General features: G+C 43.9%; 1 protein-coding gene across 2 annotated transcripts; it reads right to left on the bottom strand.

Moving 5' to 3' along the window:
• Positions 1 to 125: 125 nt before the first annotated feature.
• On the bottom strand, positions 126 to 10,940 carry PROZ (protein Z, vitamin K dependent plasma glycoprotein). Of its 2 annotated transcripts, XM_064709514.1 has the most exons (8): positions 10,806 to 10,940; positions 9,109 to 9,272; positions 7,755 to 7,779; positions 4,801 to 4,914; positions 3,390 to 3,521; positions 2,083 to 2,168; positions 1,877 to 2,000; positions 126 to 1,371 (listed from the first exon to the last, which is right to left on the bottom strand). In XM_064709514.1, exons 1-8 carry the CDS (start codon positions 10,870 to 10,872, stop codon positions 860 to 862), a joined length of 1,224 nt encoding a protein of 407 aa, XP_064565584.1. In that variant the 5' UTR covers positions 10,873 to 10,940; the 3' UTR covers positions 126 to 859. The 2 variants fall into 2 exon arrangements, with proteins under 2 accessions (XP_064565584.1, XP_064565596.1); XM_064709526.1 differs by lacking the exon at positions 4,801 to 4,914 and having other exon boundaries at positions 318 to 1,371.
• Positions 10,941 to 16,847: the final 5,907 nt, after the last annotated feature.

The raw sequence follows: 16,847 nt of genomic DNA, 5'->3' as shown, positions 1-16,847 counted from the left end.
GCTTTACTGTGTCAGTAATATATATGGGTTTGAGTGGTAGGTGCCCCCAGATGGCTTTGGGTTTCTTTTTAATTCTGGTCATATTTTGTTTAATTTTTGTTATGATGAACAAAAACTCATGTAGCTAAATTATCCATACTCTGTTTTATTTTGCTTCTGGGGAAAACACTACCACTGGATCCAGTATTTTAAGTGTTACTACCCTGGGGGTTGGTTTGTTTGTTTGGGGGTGGTACAATATAACTTTGTCCAGACTGAGATTTTAGTTTGGGGGTTTTAAAATTATTTTAAAAACAAATAAAACATTTATTTTTTGTTGTCTTTGATAGTTGGGTTTTATTTTACCCTCTAACTGACATGGGCATCATTCATAAGGGAAAACATAGATTCCATGTATGAGGGGAAGCATTTTTTTACTGTGATGAAAATGTCAAGTGCTACTTCAACATAGACATTTAAAAGCTTGACATTCCCTATGTCTTTTACGTTTTACTTGTATGGATCCTGAAAAAAGAATATGAATTTGCTGAATCAAACCTCAGGGTACTAGCAACATTTGAAATCCCAGAAAAAATACTCAACATGTTTTGAGGTTTAGGATGAACAGTTCTGGGAAATTTTACATCAGTTTTTAGTTCAATAACTAGGTTTACTGTATCATGACTCAGAGTACTGTGTGGCATCAGAAGGAAAGACAAACAGGCTTTTCTGTATAAACTGGAGTTAAATACATGTCATTGTTGCAGCTTCCATTGCTGTAAATAGTAGTAGAGTCAAATGGGAGTACTGGCTGCATCCACATGTTTCCTTGCAATGATTGGTAGGGGCTTGGAGCTTGGGAGTTGGTTGTGTTTGTGTTTTACTTTATTTTTTGTTTAACCCATACCATGTACCTTGCAGTGTTGGTGAAAAGCAGCGTTTCCCAGTCAGTGTCTTCCAGCGGCCAGGATCCCAGGATACCAGTGAGAAACCACGTGCCCTTGTACTCAGTGACCAAAAAGCTCCCTCCAGCCAGGTGTTTGTGCACAGCCTCCTGGAGGTGCCCACAGAACTGCCTGTTTGTGAGGCTGACGTTGAGGATTTGCTTGCAGTCCTCAGCAGGCAGGTATGAAACCTGCAGCTCTTCGCCTTCAAGTTCATCACCCTCCACTCTCCAGCCACTGACTGTAGCAGCCAATTTTGGAATTAAAACGTGTTCTGCAAAGTCTCTCTCAGGGGTGCACACAGGAAGGTGGGAGCTGTCACACTCAACGTGCTCTTGAAGTTGTAGCAATGCAATGTTGTTCTCACCAGTGTCTTCATCATAGCGGATGTGGATGTGTTTCTCCCTGATCTGAATTATCTTCCCAGTTCCACTTGTTCCATTAGGGCCTGTGGAGCAATGACATTTGTCTGCTCTTAGGAATGGTCTATCAGAGACCTGAAAGCTGCATGCAAGCTGCCTGGTCGTGCTGAGAAACACGTGCAGCTAAAGGCCTCTTCCTCTGCAGTAAAGGGAAACGAGGAATAATAACACTGGCAGCTTTTTAATGCTGGTGGGAGCACAAATAATTTCAGCAGTAAGGATGAATATACAGCACTAACGTGGATTTTGGCATGAAACAAGTCACCACGAAATCCACCATGTAAGCTGATCTCTGAGTGCTGAGTTCTGCGCTGTGCTCAAGAGGCACTTTCTGCTTGCCTTGTAAAGGGGAATGGGGGGTAGCTGTAGTTCTAGCTCAGATACTCAACTCGAGGTGCTTAAATTAAATAACAGCATATTTGTTTCCTTTAACAATATTTTTATGCAGCAAGAAGTTTAGTAAGCTTGTTTAAAATTTAGCTTGTCTATACTGAAATGTGCTGCAGCAAGAAAAAATGTTTGATCACCTACCAGAACCAACCCTGACTTGAAAATGGCTGTGCAGAAGGGCACACTCTGCTGTGGTCAACACGAAGTTACTTTTTAGCAACACTCCTCCACAGAAGCCTTTCCCTTCTGGGTTTAGCAGCAGTACCTAAGAAAATGCAAAAAAACCCAAGAGATAGCACTGTCCATGTGAGGGTGAAGTGATGGGTTTCATGAATTGCTGGGAATACCTGCCAAGGAAATCGCTCATCACTTTTCTTCCTGGTTTCACTTATAAGGTTATCACTGTCTTGAAGTCTGCCACATGCACATGCATCTAATGAATTAAAAAAAAAAAATCAAAACTTCATGCTGTATCATTTCAAGATAGCAGTGTCATTTCAAGATATCTAATACCTGTAAATGCCTAGACTTTGGGGTTCTGCTTTTGGACAGAGGAAAAAAAGAATATCAATTTCTCAGCTGGTGAAAATTGGAATAATTTGTTTGGCAATTGTAGTCATAATAGTTTAGCAATGGGCTGAACATGGTCACTGTGTTAGGCTTGTAGTGAGCAGGTTTCACTGTGCTTCATTTCACTAATGAAATGAGGCTTCCTCTCCAGCCAACCATTAGCACATCTTGCTTTTTCATTTTGTAGCCTGTATTCACATTGTGTCAAATACCTGAGAGCTGTGGCCCAGCCTGGACAAGGTAAATGCTGGTTTTTCCTTGTTACAGCTGCCACTCTAGGGACATGCATGCCTTTCTCATTGGTCCAAACAGCACACATGCTTTTTGATTGGATCACCCAGTTACCTGCATTTGTCACACTTCCACTTGGTTTGGGTTTGGGTCACACACACTGGATCCTGTTCAGGTGAAGCTAAACCACAGGGCACCTTCCAGGTGCACACAGCTGCCTGGTGCTCAGTCCACAGGACTGAACTGGGCCAGTTTGATGTAAAGCCCATCTGAAGTGTGCACTGAGTGTGGACATCAGTCTGTCACCACCAAAAGTGTGGCTTTACAACTGAACTCCTATTTGGCTGCCCCAGTTGTGCTACTACAGACAGGTCTAAATATACTGCTCTGGTTTTAGTAGACCTACTTTGTAAGGGGATGAAATTGAATGAGATACCTAATAGGAGACTGAAGAACTAAAAAGGGCTACTGTTTCAAGCTAATTAAATTGGCAGCAAATGTTTCCCTTCATTTATTAGACCATGGGTCACCTGATAGGAATCAATTGAATTTCATTCCCAAGCAAACATGTTCAGCAGAATTGCTCTTTACCAAACACAGGAGTGAAAAACCTGGTCCAGTGAGTGATGTGTAGGGTGGTGCAAGTCTCCTCTGCTGATTCCTACTTAAACGTTCTGATCAAATAGCCCTTCTATTGCCATTACTTTGGCATCTTGGGTGGTCCTCCCTAGATTCCTTATTCTAACCAGTAATATTGCTTTAGGCTCAAAGCAGGCTGATCCCATCTGTTAGATGGTGGCCTTCCCACCCAGCCCTGAGCAGGTGCCCCCCTTGCCTCCATGCTCACACCTACCTAATGCAATGCACTGTTTTTTATCCTTCCCCAGCTCGTAGCCATCAGCACAGGAACAGCGGTAGGAATCCCTTCCTGGATAGCAGAAGTGGTCACATCCTACCTTTGCTTGGTGGTGACATTCATTTTTAGCTAAACAGAACAAGCAGAAGAAAAACATGGAGTATTCTTTCATCTCTTGAGTCCTCTGTGTTTTATTTTTTATTCCCTTTGTGTGGATGTTGGTTGAGACTCTCTTTGGTAGTATTTACCACTGGGATTTTTTCCCCCTTGTTAAGCAGAACTTGGAGGGAGCTGAGTCTCTGCAGCATTCACAGACTCTTTGCAAACTGTGCTCCCCCTGCAGCTCCCTGCACCTCTGAGTTCTGGGAAAGGGTGCCAAGGATTTTTAAACAAAACACCAAGTGTGTGCAGCAAGGGGAGCTGCTGCACCTTATGAAGACAAATATTGCTGGAGGAAGAAGGCAGCTAAGGTTTCTGGTTTTGACAAAAACATGTAGCACTCATTTTGCATACTTGTTTGATTTTGCATACATCAGCTACCAAAGATAAGAAAAAAAGAAAGGGAGTATGAACTTCAAAACATGCTCGTCTTTGCATAGCTAAGCAATCACTTAAATCTTTAGCACAAAGCAACTGTTATTTGATCTAGCTTGTAGGTAGCAAAAAATCTTGTATAACAGGGCTGCCTAAGGCTCTGAGATGATCTAGTTCCCAGCACTGGTCCAAGCTGTGTCACCTTCTGTGCTCCCCAGAAGCTGGTCACAGTCACACCCCTTATACACAGAGCAACCCTGCCTTGCTGCAGCCAGGGCGTCTCCCACCCCAGGGGCCCTCTGAACCAGAAATCAGCAGAAATCCTGATGTCAGGGCTGGAAAGTAGAACCTGGCAGATATAAAAATGTAGTATCTGGCCTGGGGTTTTCATGTGCCAGAGCACATCTGTTTTACTTTATGCTTTTCACTTGCACTAGAAACAGTCTGTTTTCTGGAGTCCTTCTGTCCTCAGGGACTGTCTTGTGGGGGTGTGTGGCCTCTGAGGCACCAGGGTGCCTGGGAAGCCACCCTGGCTTGCAGCCTTGGTCCTTTAGACCTGGGACCACAGCAGCACAAGCAGCCAGGCAGCACAGTGGAGTGGCCGGGCTGGCTTTGGGGTGTACCCATGAGGTGGTTTGGTTTTCAGGTCTTTTGCAGCATGCCCAGATAAGGGAGGCTTAGGGCACAGAGACAGCCTCTGGAACCTCAGGATTCCATAATGTTTTGTAGGCAGGCAGCACACATCACCCTGCTCTGCCAGAACCGTGTGTTTTACCCAAAACCATGGGAAGTGGCACCATGGGAGAGCTGGGTGTGGTTTCATTGGGACAGCCTGTGACAAGATGGGGCTCCTCAGAAGGGGGCAGTGCCTTACCAAAAGCACAGTTCTCGCCCTCGTAGCCCTCAGCACAGGTGCAGGTGTAGCCACGGATGCTGTCCTCACACACCCCATTGTGCTGGCAGGGGCTTGAGGAGCACCTCCTGCCACCTGAAGAAACGGAGAGGGAGGAGTCAGCACCAGCACAAATCCCAAATTACACAGCCCCCATCCCAGCACACGAGCTGTTCAGAGAGGCCTTGTGAGAGCAGCTTGAAAAGAAATGGGCTAAGTGCCACTGAACTGCTCCCCAGGCATAATTTTAGCTCAAATCTCCTTCCAGAGGCGCAGCCCCTGGCAGAGAGGCTGGGAGCTGCCCACAGGCAGAGCCTCCTGCTGGAGGATGGATGCTGTGATTCAGGGAAAAGGACTGTCACAGCTCCTACCTTTTTATAAATGTGATATAAGACTCGTCTTATATCACATTTGGTCTCCCATGTTAAGACTGATACATACTGGATAGAAAAAGCATCGAAATTATAGAGCAAGTGTGCAGCAAGCAACATCAAAACAGGAGGAAATATAACTTTTCTATATCTGCACAATTATCCTGCAGCAGCTCAGACACTAGCAAGCTTGCTCTTTGTGCTGAACTGAGCATTGAAACAGGAGGGTGTCCTCGCTGTGACTGAAGCACCAGGCAGAGCTGCCAGTTTCCCTTCAAGCTGCCCACAGGAATGACTCCTAAGCAGTTTGAAAACATGAGCCAAGTAACAACTACTTATTATAGACATAGGCTATCAGTGAGCAAGCCAGGAGAGCCTAACCTGGGACGTGCTGTCCAACCTTTCCAAAAATTAACACCCCATCAGAGAGGTTCATTCAGTCAGCAAGCTGCCCTACATGATTTTGGGGATGGAAAAGTGAAAACTCTCCCAGCTACTGGGAAAAACCACTAATCATGATCTGCCTAGGCTATGGGCACACATGTGTCTTTGAGTGTATATGTACTAAAATGCTGGCTGAAAGAGTTAGCAACCCATCTGCAGTCAGATGCCACCAGCACATCCAAGCACAATGCAGGCCTCCAGAGAGGGTTTTTGGGTGAATTGGGGGAATCTCACCTGCACAGCTGAGCAGGCAGAATTGAGGAGCTGGAGCTAGGGAGGGGTTACCCCTGCAGCCTGAAGCAGTTAGATGGATTCAAGCCTCTGAAATCTGTGCTGGAAAGAAAATAAATCCAGCACCTAGCTTTATTAAAGGAGGAAAGAGAAGATTAAAAGAAGTATAGAGAAATTGGCCTGATTTCTGTTATTACTGGCAAGCTATGGTTAAACTGTAAGCACACAGCAATATTAAAATGTGGGAAGTAAAAAACAACGAACATTTTTCAAGATCAAATAATTCAAACCATTTAAATCTAATCATATTATATAATAGGGGACCTAGGGGCAATCAGTGAACATGATATAATAGAAATGTCTCCAAAGACATTGTCATTCAGTGAGCAGACTGCTATAAGGCTTGCACAAAACTTTTGGGAAGTGGTGTTTAAAGAGAGATTGGCAATGGCCAAGTTTATACTGTTGATAAAAGAGGATCAGGGACAAGTGTGAGCTCAAAGTGCCCTGACAGCAGACATCCAGCAAGGTGCCACTGCATCAGTTTTGACTTGAAGGGACAAAACAGTGCAGAACAGAGCTAGGGGATGACCCAGCAGTTGGGTGGGTGCTCAGCCTGTATAATAAATAAGAACAAACAAACAAACAAACAAACAAACACAAGCTTCCTCTTGTGTTCACAATGCAGATTTATCCACTGCACCCTGGACTTTCAGGGGAAAGCAACACAGATACCAGAGGTCTAGAAAATGAGATTATTGGAAGACAGGATGAAAAAATGTATTTGTTTAGCAAGGAGGAAAAAGCCACTTTTCAAAGGCAACACTCTCCAAAATGTTAGAGAGGACACCACAGAGAAGGAAACACACACTGCTCCTCTTTAGGAGGAAGACAGAACATATTGCTTTTAATTACAATAAGAAAGCCACCCCTGAGGCTGAAGTCAGTAATGTGTCCTGATTGTGGCCAAGCTTGTTTGGAGGGATCATTCTGAACTGGTTTCCCTTCTCTCATCCTAGGCTAGAGAGGAAGCCTGCATGACATGCTTAGTACAAATATCCAATGACTCAAATTAGAAACTAATCCCACCCTCACAGAAGTAATAAAATGCCAGATATTTAGCATCATTCTTCATAACCTTTATAGTACCAATGGGATTCTTTTATGCAGTGGCTCCCAGGACTAAGAAATTTAGTGGCTTGTGCAGAAAATTATTACTGACTGCTGGTTTTGCTACCTCCTTTTCCACTCTTTAAACCTAAGACTAGAAATTAATAATAGCTAAGTTAAAAACAAGAGAAAGACTTGGGATGAAGCATTCAGAAAAAAGGGAGGGAATAGGGCACAGTCACCATGAGCTGGTGCCACAGGCTTCCTGTTCAGGTGGCATTTAGTTACATCAGGCCCTCCTCAGCTTCTACAGATTTCTTGCCTTGGCACCTGACAGGGAATGATGCAATCCCACTGTGCAGAGTTTGTAGACAGCTCAGTAGCTTTTAATGTCCATTTATCTTGTCCAGGTTTAAGTGCTAATTCTGTATTTGGGAGATTTTGCTGGTAGAACTATGCTACTCTATTGTATCAACAAAACATACTTTCTCATGTCCCAGGCTGTTTCAGATTCAGTAAAAGAAGTAGCCTATTTACTATCATAACCTTTACTCATCTTCTACTTTTATTGTTTTTGCAGATTTAAATGGTCTTTCCTGTATATTTTCCTGTATACTTTTTAAAAATTATTTCACATCAAGAACTTTCCTTCTGCTTTACTACAGACATGACAAATAGACAGTGATTGTTTCTCATAGAATAAATTCTTAGAAAACCAGACTGAATCATGTTCATAATGTGACAGTACCATGAAGGAGAGAAATCAAGAGGCCAGCTTACCATAGTAGATATCCCAAAACATTTTCTGGGTGAAAAAAAAAAAAAGGAAATTAGATTTTAATTCTCAAGTAATGTAATATGTCATAAATATTTTGCTAAACCAAAAAACATGTTATGAGAGAATATATACAGTGGTTTAATGTTTACAGAGTTGCACAACTATAATGTGCTGCTAGCAAATATACACATGAGAAGGGAGGGGCTTTGCCTACTGCTTACTTTATTGTTTCCTAAGAAGCTGTACAGGAAAATAAACACTTCACAGGCCAGAGAGGAACAGCTGGATCCTTTAGCAATGCAGCTCCCTGAAAACACTGGCTGGCTATTTTCTCTCTGGCGTGCAGAAGCCTGGGAAGGGACCCCATCCTGTCCCATCCCCCTTGGCCCTGGCAGGTGCTGCTGGAGGCAGAGGGGTCAGCAAGGGCAGAGCTGTGGGCACCATGCTGGCCACCTCTGCCCTGTGCCCTGCATCTCCCTGGGTTCTGCAGCTGGCCCTGGAGCTGCTTTCCCCAAAGCCACACCTCTGCCCACCCCTCCTTCCCCAAAGCACCACAGCTGCCCATGGGCAGCCCTACAGCTCTTTCCTCTGCTTTCCCTGCAAGCAAAACTCCATCCAGGTCCCCATTAAAGGGCACAGCATCCATCTCTGTATGTCTGGAGAGCCCCTGGTGCAAAGGAATTTGCAGCTACTCACCAAGAGAGCTCCTCTCTACAGGACCCACTACTTGCTGGTGCATTCATTCCCTCTGTCGTCATAAAATCACAGAATGGTTTGGGTTGGAAGGGACCTTAAAAATCATCTAGCTCCAATCTCCTGGTGTGGGCAGGGATATCTTCCACTAGACCAGGCTGCTCAAAGGCCCATCCAGCCTGGCCTTGAACACTTCCAGGGATGGGGTACCCACACCAGTGCCCCTGGGATGAACTAACTCCTCTCATTTATTCCCCATGCTGTATGCATTTGCATAAAGGCATTTGAGTTGGGCCCTGATGAACCCAATTTACTGTCTGGAGTGGCTGGAATTCCTTTGTGCTGCCCTCCAGGTGCTCTTCTTCACCTCCTGGTCCCTAAGGGATGCTGATGCTATATTTCTGTGTGTGGTCAGCAGCCACATGATTTACTAATACAAGCAGCATGACACATCATTTTCTGGAGAGGACTTGAACAATATCAGAGCTGACCTCCTCATTTCCATTTTGACCATGGAAGACACCTGCTTGCTGCCTGCTGAGATGGCAAATGCAGAGATTTCACATGGAGAGAAACCCAAACAAATGGAGCAGTCTTGTGTTTCACAAGTAAAGTATCATAGCAGCAGTTTTTATTGTGCGTGCAAGGGAACAAAATACTTACAAGCATTTCATCATTTTCAAATACTTCTCTTGCTTCTTCATGTGTACATCTCTCTTCTAGGCATTCTCTTTCCAAGCTGCCTTGAAGGACCTCCTCCAGAAGGATGGAACTGGCACGTCTCTGTCTCTTGATAACACTGTTTGCATCATGAGCTGATATAAATACTGGAACATTGGATGACAAAACACTAATATAAGTACTTAGATTAATTTCCTTATATACTTCTACCTTCTTTTTTAAGAGAAATAATTTTGGCTGATTTGGGGTTTCAGCCATATTAAACTTACATAGTTAAGGAGCTCTACTGTCTTAGCCCAAATTCACCTGAGGAGCTGAGAGTTTTTACTTCTGGGGAATGCCTGACTTGCTCCCAAGCAGGGGGAATTTGAAACCCTTCCTGCACAAGACATTCAGAGCAGGGTGTGGTGGCACAGCCAGGGAAAGGGGGAAAGCATTATTATAAAAGGCAAAGGCTATTTTGTGACTGCACAGGGATCTCAGATGCATTGGTAGAAGTGAGTATTAGTGGTATTAAGTTATGGTGGTGGATCCAAACTGATGCTCTTTGGTCTTAGTTCATGGCAATTTTTTTTTTGCTGAGAAGTAAAGCCATGACATGGCTGAGTTCTCAATCAATTCTCTCTTAAGGGGAGTAAAGAAAAACTACCCCTCAGCAATGCTCATAGCTAAGAGGGCTATATCCCATACCACTGTTCATGTGGAAGACACTGTAATCTTTCAGATTTGAGTAAAGAGGAGGAGAGACCAATTAACAGATCTTAAAACTCCTTTTTGCAAATGACACCTCCATCAAAATCTGCCTGCCAGCTGGGCAGCTGGTGCCAGCCTGGAGCCTCATCTTCCCCATGAAGCAATGTGTGACCATGTGTGTCAGCACGTGTTTGCCAGTCCTTCTGTGCTTGGAAAGTAAATATGTTGGGGCAGGGGATATTCAGGGTTTTTTTTCTCTTTTATACAGTGTTTAGGGACCCAACACTGCTGGTTGAAGTAATCTGTAATCATAGAACTGGAAAAAGTGAGAGCAATAGCAGAATTATTCCAGCACTGTGTACAGTTATTTAGTTATCTTTTTGAAGGATATCCTATAAGCAACTGTCTTGCACATGATATTAAAAAAAAAAATCTGTTCTGCATTTTTAATTTTATCTGACTCCCAGCACGTATTTCTGCTGTGCAGTGGTTCTGCCACATCCAGCACAGCTGGCAGTGAACTTCTGCTGCAGCATGTTTTGACTTTCCTGAAAGAACACCATCTTTTTCTTCCTTGCCTAGCTCCTCCTTATTTTTGATAAACCATGGAGGATTAATACAGAAACATAAACTTCAAATTATAAGAAGCATGCCTATTGGCCTCTTCCATAGGACTCTCATTTTTATTTCAGCAGCAACTAGAAATATAAAACAAAATTTGCTTTAATACATGGGACACACTAAAAATTGTAAGGAAAGACAAAATATTACCCTGGCATAAATTATGGTACTTCAAAACTGCATTGCCCCATTAGCTTACAGCAGTTTTCACTTAGCTGCATGAAATAAACAGCAGAAATTTAAAGAAAATAAGGCACAGATTGTTCTCATTGATTTCACATTATACAAGGTACAAAATTACCGGGGTTTTTAGAAAAGCAGCAGCACAAATCAGAACCAAAGGAGCAAAAAAAGGAAAGCCATACCTGCCTGCTCTGTCTGAGGGAAAAGGGCAGAGAGAAGGAAGAATATCATCCAAGAGCACCTTGCCATGGTTACCCTCTGAGCCTCAGGTGCCTGCCTGCATTCCTGCAGCTCCTGTGGGAAATGGCTGCAGCAGAGATGGTGAAGTTTAAAGTCCATCTGCTCATGAGAAAACAAAACCTCTAAGGGCAAATCACGGCTGCAATGTCAACACATGGGGAAAAAAACCCAAAAAACAAACCCAAGGCAAACCAAAGAAATCATTGCCCAGCTCAGTAGCCCAGCAGTGCCCTCCTCTCCGTGCCCTGGCCCACTGTGGGGCCCTTTGCCAGTGCCACTGAGAGCTGCTCTGGGATCTGGGTGTTCCTCCCATGCCCAGCACTCACTTACTGTAACACAGCGTGGATGGAGAACAGCACGAACATTTCTTTGTGCCATACCAAAGCACAGGCTGGGCAATGACCTCAGGGACCAATTGCATGCTGTGGCCCTTTAGTACATCGTCCCCACAAAACATTCACCGAGTGGCAATGAGCAAATCCCACCAGCTTTTGGAGCAACCAAGCCCACAAACTTGATTTTCTCCCCCTAGGGATGCATCTGAATGGATATGACATTTTTCTTTTTCACTCTTTGGTTTGCAATGCCCAGCCATGAAGGAGAGCGTGGAAAACTTTTCCTGATATCAGGATTCCAGTCACCCAGAGATGCACAGCCAGATGGAGTCTGTGAAAGGAGGTGTAGGTTTGGAGAGGACAGAAACACTCCCTGGGCTGCTGCACCCTGTGGACAGGGTGACCCTGCTTCCCAGCCCTGGACAAGAGGAAGGATAAACCCATTGGCATGCAATGGCAGTGTGGCTGCAGGGTTCCCAGAATAGGCTGGCTCCTGGGAAGAGCAGGAACCATTTCTACACTCAGAGCAACAACCAGTGAGAGGAAGAGTGGATTTTTACTTCATGTTATGTTATGGAGTTATGCAGTTATGAACCAAGACCATTCTGTGTTTTCATATCATAAATCCCCAGCTATTATTTGAGTATGCAGTTCTTTTAACAAAGTATGATTGACCTGAACGTCCATGGCTAAATCCACAAATAAAACTGCACTTCCCATCAACTGCACCTTTGAAAACAAGCTTCAGTGAGTATTGAGGCCAATGAGGGAAACAAGCCACATCCCTCACCAAGGCCAGTCCCTACCTACCCAGGCTGATGTTACAGCTCACATCACGGGCCACAATACCTGCAGCAAATTATCAACCTGCCCTTTAAAACTCCATTATGGGAGGGTTTTCCTGCAGTTTCCTGCAAAGCTGTCGTTCCAGAAGTTCACTTGGAGTTAAAACTCTTCTAATACCAAGTTAATTTTATTCACAGCCAGTTCATTACCTCATGTATTTGTTTTCCCCTCCTTGGTATTTCTGCAGAACTAATTAAGACAGCCTCCCATCCTCTGGTTAGCTGTGTGTCCATCTTTCCTCAGTAAATGAGCTCTCCATGCTCTCCCCAGTCCCCTGGGGCCACCAAGCCCCACTGTCCCTGTCCCAGCCAGAGCTTTCTTGGCTAGCAAAGGGAGAGCCGTTGCCAGTGGTCACATTTGGTGGGTGTCAGACAGCATCTCCTGTGTCTGCCACTGTGGAGGCTCACCTCGCCCCCCTTGCCTTGCTTTGCAGGGGCTGTGCTGCTTTTCCGTGCTCCTCTGGCTGTCCATCCCCACGGGAGCACCTGCCAGAGGCTGCTGCTGCAGCCCCCCAGGGGCCTGGGACCACTTGCCTTTACCTTCTTGTGACAATGAAAATCATCCCATGCATAAACAGCACAGCCAGTCTGGCTCCTTTTGGCATGAAAAATATGTCACCACTTGATGTCAGCACAGGACTTCACAGAACCCAGCACAAAAATGTGGATTCGCAGATTTATTTATTTATTTTTTTAAAGAAACCATTTACATTTCACAAACCTAAACCTATGTCAGCTAAGGAACTCTTGTAGGTATAAGTTTGTCATTCAAATTGGTTTAATATTAATAACTCAGAGCTTCAGAAGCTGTATTGTCACAAGATCTTTGTTTACATTGTCATTTACCTCTTGCTGTGGGATTTTTTTTACAAGAGATATCCCTTGACTGAGCAGCTGTGTCCTTGGGAATGGGACACAGTGTACTCAGGTATGCATGGTACTGACTTTGCTTTTTCTGTATTGACATCAATGCAACAGGCTTACATTTTAACTTTCATATTACTATGGAAAACTTCATAAAAAGGGGGGTTTAAAAGGGCAGTAATTTCCTCATGGGTTTCTTTATAGAGAGTTGCTGGGATTTCTTTTTCCCTTCCTATAATTACCAGAGTGAGCATATGGTGATGTTTCATTATAGAGTCCTGCACCCTGTTTCCTGCAGCCCTGCTTAGGGGTTGCCTTCCTCTTGAAGGGTTGCTCATTCCAGGATGAAGCAGTTAGCAGTTGCTCAGGAAGAAGCAGCTCAGGGAGTTAGTCCTGGTCAGCAACTGGTTCACATGGAAGTTGTTCCTTGCCCAGTGCAGCAACCCAGGGGAAGTGGGTTTGGAGACCTGCTGCCCAGAGAGTGATGGGGCAGGGATGGGGACATGTCAATGCCTTCTCCTGCTATGGGCTGGCCATCAGCCCTGCTGCAGCACGATGTGCCAAGGGCAGCTGTCCTGAGTAACCCATCACATGCTTACTTGGAAATGCACACCTCAGCTAGTGAGCTGCTTAGTGCAGTTAAAATGGGTACTGATTTCAGCTAAACACCTGGATTGAGATCAGCCAAGTCTGTTCACCACCTGCAGAAAAAAAAAAGGTTTTCCTGCCAAATCCGAAGTGCATCAGCATTTCTAAACAAGGAGGAACTTGTGGCTGTTTCAAAAGAACATCAGCACTCTCTTTGTGGTTTGGTTACAGATTGCAGGAAATCTTGCAGGAGCAAACAGGGGAAGGAATGTAACCCCAGGGAGCTCTGATTTTCTCCTTTGGCTGCTGAACTCATAAGAAGACTGTCAGCCTACCCTCAAGGATGTGCAAGTGTCCTGATGGCCTGACAGTGAAAACAAAAGCCACCTTGGAACTCCTCTGACATTTGCTCCATCCCCTGAAGTATTCAAGGCCAGGCTGGGTGGGGCTTTCAGCACCTGGTCTAGTAGAGGGCAGTGTTGTATGAGGTGATCTTTGAAGGCCCCCTCTCCCAAAGCCCTTCTTTGTAGGTGCAAGCTCTGACATTTTCTGTGCACATATTGTTAAAAATAGCTAATTTTGTTAATATTTAATTTATTAAAATTCATTATTTCTTTACTTCCACCTTCATGTTATTTTTTTTTTACCTTTTCTCTCAACTTATATATTAAAATTCTTTTCCCTACCAAAATTCCAGCCAAAAAACCTGGCAATGGAAGAACCAGAAGATGACAGAGTACATGCACAGACAGCATCATTTCACTTCAGCTCCTAGTTACAGTTTCAGTGATGGATAAGAGTGGTTGGTAAGATGCTGAATTTTGCTCTGAGATAAGGAATATCCTCTCATCCCTTGTGAAAAATGAAGCAAAGTGACTTTGGAATCTGTGACATTTGGATGAAGATTTTTTTCCTCTAGTTTTTCTGGTAACATCTCCCCACTGGTCTAACCTGGAGTTCAGGATAAAATTATTAAGGATGGCTCTCAGAGGAGCCTAAACAGGAGATTTTTCAGGCAAACTCCTGGAACACTGATGCAGTCAGAAGTGGACAATGAAGAGATAAGAAAGCACTTGGACTTTACCCAGAGTTCAGACTTTTTAACGCAGTTTCCTGTTCCTCTGTCTTTCTGCCTGACTCTCTCCACTGAGGACATGGGGCAGCAGCCCTGCAGCTGTGTCCAGATGCTATAACTTAAATTGTTCCTTTGACCAACCAGTCACTCCTTCTGCAACAGATTCAGCAGGAGGGAAGCCCTAACATGACCTCAGCAGCACCAGTGCAAAGACTGCACCCAACATCTTCCACCCGCAGCCCAGACATCTGTAACTGGGTGGTGGAACTGGCTTTTGCCATCAACCTGACTTCCAAGCCATGGGAGACATGGATTCTGTGGACTTGTGCAACTGTCACACTGCTGAACTGCTTTTGGAGGTTGACTTCTGCATTTATGACAGGAAAAAAACTCTATCTGTATTGAAATAGGAAGGCAAAAAAAGCTTATTTAAGTTTCAAAGTGCATCTTTAGGACGACTCGAGTTGAAACTCTATCCTATGTGTGCAGACCCAAAGAGCACTGAGGCAGAGCACTGATGATGTGTCCCTGGCTCTGTGTCTTGAGTGAGGATTGCAGTTCTCTGAGCAATTAAGCAGCTGTGGTAAGTGTCCCTGCAGACAGAATTTGTTCTTATCTGGTACTGAATATCTGAGGAGGTTGATGATGGTGTTTCCTGCCTGGCAATGCAGACTGGGAGGTGAGGAAGGAGAACCTCAGATGACTGATTCCTCATGAATGCATGTGGAGCTAAAGACAGCAATCAAAGCCCATCACAGGTGTCTGTGCCCTCTGTAACTGGTTATGAATAAACCAGGAGTGCTGCAGAACTGGGACAAGTGGCCATGGAGGGCTGGGTGGGAGGAGAGATGGATGGCAATGGGGGAATGGGTCAGCAAGTGGCAGCCCTGGGTCATGGCCTTCCTGTAGTCCCTGGGACACATCCCAACCTGGCACACTGTTCCATGTATCAGGCTGGTTCTCTCTATAGGACTGAGCTATAATCAGAGGTTTCAAAAGAAGTCCTGTGGAAATTCAAACAGGGGTATATCCTTTAGAGCAGTGATGTCAGGGAGTGACATTTGCAGCCATCAGGGGCTGAGCTTCTATCCATGGCTTAAACACCACGACCTACAATGCACTGTCACTCCTGAATCGAGTTCATTTCGCAGCCTGAAGTTCAGGATGTGTCAGAGAGAAGTGGCAGGCAAATAATACAAATAAGACAGACTCCAGAGTGGGTTTTTGAGGTTTTATAAGGAAACCAGACAGTGATCATTGCAGAACAAAGTTGACTACTCTCTTCCTTTTAAACTGATCAACAAATTCCATTATAAAAACTATCCCCAAATAGTGACTTTCACACTTGAAAACTGGATATGGTGAAGGTAGGGAATGAGAAAAATATTGCACACTTTATGCCACCATCCAATTTATAACATTTTTCTTCTCTCTTCCAAAATACATACTGACACACCTTTTGAAGTTCAACACAGAGTACTTTTTCTGTAGGGACTCAAATATCTCAATATCTGCTTCACAATTTTTACAGACCAATGAACTGGCTGCAAAACAAATAATTTTTTCTCTGGATTGAAATAAGGCAGACAGAGGATGTCAGGTTCAGATGATGAGAGTTAGGCTTTTATTAATCTTGAAATATTAATTACCCTGGCATATTTAAATTTTTTCAGTTGTGAATGGTTAAATAATAATTCATATAAATCATATGTTTATATTATACATACAACAATATTGTAATTTCTGCGGTATGCAATGCATTCATGTTATGATACCCAAAATCATTATATCAATAATGGTGGTGACGAAAATATCTCAGGAAGAAAGCAAGAAGCTATCAGAACAGCAGTGATTTTGGTGACAGCAAGCAAGCCTTTCCAATTCAAGGAAATTCATCTAACAACTCATTTCACTCTGTGACATGGAAAGTTAATTAGACTCTTCTGCATACATGAGTGGGTTTTGCATTTTCTAGGATTTTTTTCTGTATACATGTTCTCAAAGCCATTGACAATTTCAACTAATTCATCAGAATATGTCATAGTTGAGACTGTCACAATACCAAGCAACATTCAATTTTCAGAAGGCTTCAAACCCAGTTTTATTAGAACATGCATGCTTTTTATACATTCTTACAAGACTCATAAGTTTACACTTTTCTCATTGGTCAGTAAAGACAAACAAAGTGTTTATTGGAACAGGCAGTTGCAGATTTCTCTTATTTATCCTTCTTTCTTTCTTGGTTTTTATGTCAACGGCCTTGGTAGAAAATTCTTT

The sequence above is a fragment of the Zonotrichia leucophrys genome, chromosome 1 (genome assembly GCF_028769735.1).
Source record: "Zonotrichia leucophrys gambelii isolate GWCS_2022_RI chromosome 1, RI_Zleu_2.0, whole genome shotgun sequence".
Lineage (NCBI taxonomy): Eukaryota > Metazoa > Chordata > Aves > Passeriformes > Passerellidae > Zonotrichia > Zonotrichia leucophrys.
The sequence above is the reverse complement of the archived record's forward strand: the minus strand, read 5'-3'. Positions and strand labels throughout refer to the sequence as shown.

What these genes read in the sequence shown, in the direction of transcription:
- PROZ (XM_064709514.1), bottom strand. Translation starts at nt 10,872, where the DNA reads ATGGCAAGGTGCTCTTGGATGATATTCTTCCTTCTCTCTGCCCTTTTC. An exon ending in AAAACAGTGCATTGCATTAG is followed by an intron (nt 2,169 to 3,389) that starts GTAGGTGTGAGC and finishes TTAATTCATTAG; the next exon opens with ATGCATGTGCATGTGGCAGA. An exon ending in TCAAGTCAGGGTTGGTTCTG is followed by an intron (nt 1,372 to 1,876) that starts GTAGGTGATCAA and finishes ATTGCTCCACAG; the next exon opens with GCCCTAATGGAACAAGTGGA.